The sequence below is a fragment of the Tupaia chinensis genome, unplaced genomic scaffold (genome assembly GCF_000334495.1).
Source record: "Tupaia chinensis unplaced genomic scaffold, TupChi_1.0 Scaffold000539_1, whole genome shotgun sequence".
In the NCBI taxonomy this organism is placed as follows: Eukaryota; Metazoa; Chordata; class Mammalia; order Scandentia; family Tupaiidae; genus Tupaia; species Tupaia belangeri.
In genome coordinates this window covers 6,016,103-6,022,944 of record NW_006160052.1, presented here as the reverse complement: position 1 = coordinate 6,022,944, position 6,842 = coordinate 6,016,103, and the positions used below count along the sequence as shown (strand labels likewise).

At 47.4% G+C, this 6,842-nt stretch overlaps 2 protein-coding genes across 9 annotated transcripts in view; both read left to right on the top strand.

The window, feature by feature from the left end:
* Positions 1–4,179, top strand: part of NDUFB8 (NADH:ubiquinone oxidoreductase subunit B8) — a gene marked incomplete in the record, with an annotated part of 8,972 nt that extends 4,793 nt beyond the window's left edge. Inside the window, 3 exon segments of the mRNA XM_014591154.2 lie at positions 707–806; positions 1,160–1,315; positions 3,992–4,179. Coding sequence (XP_014446640.1) covers positions 707–806; positions 1,160–1,315; positions 3,992–4,084 — 349 coding nt within the window.
* Positions 4,180–6,590: 2,411 nt separating this feature from the next.
* The window catches only part of SEC31B (SEC31 homolog B, COPII component), a 43,460-nt gene continuing 43,208 nt past the window's right edge, over positions 6,591–6,842 (top strand). For 5 of the 8 annotated variants that reach the window (XR_335815.3, XR_335814.3, XR_335816.3 and 2 more), the window contains exon 1: positions 6,729–6,832. The gene's annotated coding sequence lies outside the window, so the exon portion shown is untranslated. Of the gene's footprint in view, positions 6,833–6,842 lie in introns of all 8 variants that reach the window. The other 3 variants (XM_014591150.2, XM_006157386.3, XM_014591153.2) reach the window with 2 other exon arrangements.

Below are 6,842 nucleotides of genomic sequence, written 5' to 3'. Positions count from 1 at the left end.
ACTGCAATCCCTTCTCCTCTATTCTCCTCTTGGGATCTTGGGCACGCACGCACATGCACCTAGTGTGAGTTTAAGCTACCGGGTCTGGGACTCGAACCATGGTCAACTATATGGGAGTCCAGTGACATAGCCATTACGCCAACTGCTGGTCCCAAGGGAGTCTAGCACCTTAACCACCAGGCCATCTGCTGGCCCCTGAAGTAAATTTTTAAATACAATTTAGACTTCTGTGGTTAGTTCTATACTTAATAACTAGAATTTGAGATCTCAATTTGAGAGTCAGTTCTTCTGTCCTTTGATGACATAGTTATTTCTTTTTTCTTTTCTTTTTTCTTTCTTTTTTTTTTTGGAGAGATTTTCACTGTAGGGCGTGTGTGCTCGCCAGACAGACAGAGAGAGACATAGAGACAGAAAGCAAGAAATCACCCCCTGGGGGAATGGCCATACTGCAATCCCTTCTCCTCCATTCTCCTCTCGGGATCTTGGGCACGCATGCACACGCACCTGGCGTGAGTTTAAGCCACCAGGTCAAGGACTTGAACCCCGGTCGACTACGTGGGAGTCCAGCGACATAGCTATTCAGCTAACTGCTGGTCCCAATGACATAGTTATTTCTATGACTTGATTTCTTACCTCTGTGCCGAGGAAGCTCTGAGTTGTCTGAGGCTGCTCACAGCTCCTGCCATAAGTTCTTGCTGTTTCCCAGGTACGGTGACTACCCGAAACTCCCTGACCACTCACAGCAGGAGAGGGATCCGTGGTATGACTGGGACCACTCAGACCTGAGGATGAACTGGGGTGAACCGGTGAGAAAACCACATCCCATTTGACCTCTCTTTCTTCTCCCTGTGCCTTTCTGGGAATTCTCTCTTTAGCTCAAATGGCATGTCTCTGTCCAGGTACCACTAACTTTTCTGCTCAAGGAAGCAAGGTCCTGATCTCAGGCTCCATGTGTGGCATGTGGAATAAGACTTCTGGGAATAGTGCAAGCCCTGTACTGTGAACGTTGTACCTTCCAGAACCTCAGACCTGGCTCAGAATACTGCCCCTGGGACAAAAGAATACTTCTGTCAAGACTCGTGTCAGCCTCTGATCATCCTGGACTGCCTGCCTTTTGCAGGGAGGGCTGTGTGTGACAAATGTCTGTATTCTGCCTTAGATACACTGGGACCTGGACATGTACATCCGAAACCGGGTGGACACATCCCCTACACCTGTTTCGTGGAATGTCATGTGTAAGCACCTCTTCGGCTTTGTGGCCTTCATGATGTTCATGTTCTGGCTGGGGGAGAATTACCCCTCCTACCTGCCTGCGGTGAGTATCTGAGAGGAGCTGCCTTAGGCACGTTTCCTTAGCTCTGTTTCCTGAGGGCAGGACATCTTTAGGGTAGGGGTCCAGCTGATACCACGCTTGACTTCCTGGAGTCTCCGGATATAGAAAGATAGGAGGACCTTACCCATTGGCCTGGCTCAAATACCAGAGCACTGCCCCACTGCCCCATTCCGGCCAGTCTGAGTGAGAAGACATCCTTTAGGACCAAGTGAGAAATGAGAATCTGGAAGCCAGCTAGTCTCCAGAGTAGCCATTGGAGATTATGCCTACTAGGTTTCAGCGTAGAATCGAATCTAGAGCTGAAACCTCATCCTCTGTTGGATGTGTGGAGGTCACTTCCTGTAGGGTACTAGCAACAATTAAGTGTCTATTTTGGAGAAGGTGAAAGACAGAGTGACGGCCCCATAACATACTGGTGAAGGGAGCAGGAGCCCACATAGCTGACCACAGTTTGAATCCTGGCCCTAGTGGCTTGATACACATGCTGGATGCGTGTGCACGTATGCAGCCTCTGGCAATTAAAAAAAGAGAGAGAAAGGCTATCCTTAAAGACATACTCACTAGAGACCAGCAGATGGTATAGTGGTTATGTTGCTGGACTCCCACATGGCCGACCACAGTTCGAGCCCTAGACCTGGTGTTCTTAAAATTACGCTGGGCATTGTGTGTGTGCATGCCCAAGATCCCAGGAGCAGACTGGGGGAGAAAGGATTGTGGTGTGGCTATCCCCCTTGGGGAGTGATTTCTCACTGTCTCTGTCCCTCTGTCCCTCTCTCTAGCAAGTGCATGTGACAGAAACCTCTTTTGAAAAAGCGAGAGAGACAGACAGTCATATTCTCTAGCTTTAAGGAAGTTTAATTTAGTTAAGAAAATGTAGGTAAGTGAGATAATTATCCACATTTGAACAGATATAGGGGAGTTCTGCACAGTTCGTGTTTACACATATAGCGAATGTATGTGCTAAGTATTGGGTCATAGAGAAAAAAGAATACATTGTGACTTATCTGACCACCCAACAGTGTGAGCAGCTGTCAAGAAAGGTTTATACTAGATGCTAAAAAGAAACAGGATTTGAGTGGTGGGAGGAATTGGAGAAAACATTTGAGGTATGTGGTAATAACGAGGAGGGGAAAGACGGATGACTTAGCTGGAGTAGAGTGGGTTGTATAAAGTAGTTGTTAGATAACCAGTGGCACCGGTTTCTTGGAGAGCTGCTCAGAACTCAGATTCCTGGACCCTACTCTTACGGGTCTTAATTCAGTAGCTCCATAGCAGGGTTTTAAAATTAATTAATTAATTTGAGAGAGATAAGGAGAGAGAGAGAGAGAGACAGTACCCATCTCAGTGCCATGATCCACCCCTAGCCTTCAGCCAGCCCCAGGTCATGGGCATACCTCATGGAAGTCTGTCTACTTAAACCAGGGATCCTTCGGTGTGGGACTGCCTGACAGAGCATGGCATTTATCATTGTGCCACTGTTTGTCCTTTAGAATCAAGAGTTTTAAGACACTCCTGGGTAGTTCTAATGTGTATCTAGACTTGGAAATCATTGCGTTAAAATAAAGTGAGGCGAGTCGATCAGTTAGGTCTGGCAGCCTCTGTTGCATGGCTGAGGGAGCTGGATGGATGGTGTGGTGATGCACTGATTCAGCGAGTATTTGTGGAGCCCCTACTACGCACCAGGTACAGGCTGTGCTAGGGAACTAGATACGGTGGTGAGATGGTCTGCCTCTCAGCAGGGAGCCATTTTGGTTTTTCACAGAAGAGTGACAGAATGAAAGCTGGATTCTTAGGAAGATTAATTTGGGAGTAGGTTGCAGGATGGATTGGAATGAGAGGGGCTGAAAGCAGGGAGGCTGCTGTGTTTTCAGTTGGCTGCCCAGTGCTACCTCTGCAGAGATAATCCATGTCCTGAAGGTAGCTGGTATGTCTGTGTGCACTGACACGAACCTTCCTACCAAGCCCCAGGGGCCCCATGCTGGAGAGAGTGTGTAGGGCTGGGGTGAGCACTAACTTCACTTCAGGAGAGCACGAAACACGATGTGGCTCTTCCACGTTTCAGTTCTGTAAGCACTTCACCCCTTTCTCCTCCCCTTGAGCTGTGTTCTCTGACAGCTGTTTGTTGGTAAAGCCAGCAGCCCCTAAAGCACGTCCCAGCCGAGTCTCCTCTGTGCTTTCCCCCACCGCTGCTCCTGCACGCCTCATTTGCTAGGCCACTTTAGTGGTGGAACCATTAGAGGCTGAGTGACTTAAAGGAGATTGAGTCTGTCTCGACCCCGAGAGAGAGTGGGATGGATGGATGCATCGACTCATTTAGAAAGCTTTGACTCCAACTCTTTTTCTACTTCCACCTCCCTCTCCCCCTTCTTCTCCCCGCCTCCCTTCCCCTCTCGTTTCCTCTCCTTATCCCTTTTCACCTCTCCCCTGCCCCTTCCCTCTCACACAGTGTAGGCACCACTTCTCTTACAATCAGGCTTTCTGTCTGCCTTGAGCAGAGCAGGGAAGAGGAGTGCTATTCCTGCCATTCTGGCTCAGCTGGGTCTGACCAGAGGCTACTGCATACCCATTTACCTCGCGTGACTGTTAACTCAGAGTGGGATGCAGCCAGGGATTGGCTGGATGTGTGCTATTTTTGCTGACCTGTGTTTTTTCCCTTAGGGGCCAAAGCAGTATCCTTACAATGATCTATACCTGGAACGAGGCGGCGATCCCACCAAAGAGCCTGAGCCAGTGGTTCACTATGAGATCTGAGGAGGCTTCCAGAGCTTTGTACCCATTAACTAGGACTTCCATGTTCCTAGTGATTTAACTTAACGCAATCCCTAATAAAACGCAGTGCTGTGGTCTCTGTGCCTCATTTCCCCAAGAATAGTCAGTGCCATGAGGAACCCCACCCTTTTTCCTTTTATTTTATTTCCTGCCTACTGTCTGCCCTCTTTTTTTTTCTTTTCCCCACTCTGAAATTGAGAGGGACAGTTTAAGCAGGAGAAGATGTGAATTTGTCAATTTCACTGGGACTCCTGAAGGTAGTTGAAGGTTCTGGGGTGCGGGAGGTGGTAGCTCTTTTTCCCATTTACAGGGTCAAAGAGGGAAGAAAGGTATGTTCCCAACGTCCCAAATGGGAACAAGATTTTAAAAACCATTTAATAATGATGGTTAGTTAAAGAAAATCGTACTCTAACATGTTTCAAGTGTATTACAGGAGAGAGAGGTGTTCGAGAAGTGGCCCAAGGCTGAGAGTCTCTGATCCTGTTTGTGTCATAAGAATATGCATTCCTTATCCCAAAGCAATTTCTGAGTCATAGCTTTTAGTAAGCTGACGTTACCTATGTTTATGAATTCAAGTGAATGGGTTACTCCTGAACCTGTTTATGGCCTTCATTATCTTGGTGATTTATCCAAACTGCTGTAATAGCCTGAAGAAGAAGAAGAAAAACACGCTTTTGAATATGTCTCAATGCATCTGTTCTTAAGTGAATCAACCCCTGTTCTTTGTGTCCTTTGGGAAGTATTTTCTTAAATTACAATCATATGGCCTGAAAACCTTTCTCCTAAAAGTACACCTTCTATGAGACCTGTAGAAAGCACGTCCATTCAAGTTAGAGAAGGAGCTCTTCAGTGGTGGTTCAAGCAGTGAGCGCTTTTTGAGATCAAGGAGTGGGTACTTCTACCGAAATGCCCCTCTCTGAGGGTCTCATTGTTATATAAATCTGTCTTCTCTGTCCTCTATAGCATTCGATAATCATTTATTTAACAAACATCTGTGTGTCTAATATGTATCAGACACTGATAGGCCCTGGGGATATGGAACGAAACAAGACAAAATAATTGCCTTCAAGTAGTTACCTAGAAAAGGAGACTGGCAGTTAGACAACAAGGTGAAAAGAATTCTTAAAAGATGTACAGTTAAGGAAAGTGCACATTTTCTTTTGTTTATTTCCTTGAAACCGACCTGCCACTGGTTCAGAGTTCTTTTGTAGTACTCCCGTCAGTGACCCTTTTGCCGTATTCCCTAATTCTGGTTGTCACCTGAAGTTGTTTTTAACCTGATTTTCCTCCTCAGGTCTCACCCATTGTGCTGAAGGGGTTCAGAAAATACTTGAGGGCTTGGTTGGTAGAAAGAATGGTCCAGGCAGGTGATGCCCTCAGTTGTCTTCTGACCTTAAAACTTAACAAGTTCACCAGAAAAAGAACCCCGGAGTTGTGTCACAGAGTTGGGCCTCATAATGAGTGGCTTCCCATCCTCAGAAGTACATCAGGCAGGAATACAGTTTATGTGAGTTTTTAATCAATTTAGGTCTAAGATCTTCAGCTGCTTAGATGTTTTACTGAAAATGCCACAATTCCCTCCACATAAATAAGATCTCTTCACATTCCCCACCCCTCCTCAAATTGTCTAACAGCACCACTGTCTCTGACGTCTCAGGCCACTCCTTACCAGTTACAAGATCCTAACCTGCTCTCCTTTACAGTCATCACAACTGCATTAATCCAGGCTTTCATGCCCTGATAACCTGGATTACTCTTTTTTTAATATTTATTTAATTCCATTTATTATTATTTTTTAATTTGACCAGAGAGAGAAAAAGTGAGAAAGCAAGCCGCCAGGTCTGGGACTCGAACTGTGATCGACCACGGGGAGTCCAGCACCTTAACCACCATCCCACCTGCTGGCCCCAATAACCTGGATTACTCTTGCTAATTGGAGTCCTCGCCTTTGGCACTGCTCTCCTGAAGGAGTTCCACATTGCTAGACTACAATCTTGACTGCATTCCTACCCATAATTTTCAATAACTCCCTATTATCTGCATGCAGACTCTTTTTCCCTATGGCCTGGCCTGTTTCATTCATTCATGGTATGTCAAATGCTAGGCCACCTGATCTGGCTCCTTCCTCTCTGCAATATCACCTTTTGGTGGCCTCAAGGGCTAACACTCCCTTCAAGCTCCCAAAATCTCCCAAGAAGCCCCTGGGCCACAGTAGTCCTGCTCTTCACACACCTATAGCCCTTGATTAGTTCAACCAACAGGTATGGGGCACCAGTTATTGCTGGGCTGCAGTACGTCACCCTGTCACCCTCCCTATTTATTCCCGGCCTCCGTGGCTTTTTACCTTCTCCACTAAGTGGATTCCATCGAGAGCTCACGGGGGTAGGGCTGAGCCTTCTCTTGATTCCATAAATAAACAGATAACTGAATTAGTGTTTTCCCTTCTCGGAGGCTGCCCCTGAGCTTGGCTCACAGAGAATAAGCCCGAAGTTACTTACTGGTCCCGGATATGCCCACTGTGCCAGAACCGAGTCACAGGGCAGGTGCGGGCGGCCAGGTTAAAGGCCACAATCCTATCGGAACATTTTGGTAGCGCACGCGGTGCCCGCGGGCCAGGACTATTTTTGGCCCTCTGCAGCCGCCGTCCACAGCGTCCCGCTGCGCCCTCGAGCCCTCTGAGAGGACCGGCTGTGGCCGCCGCGCTGACCCCTGACCCGGCCCCCCGCGCAGGTTGGTTTTC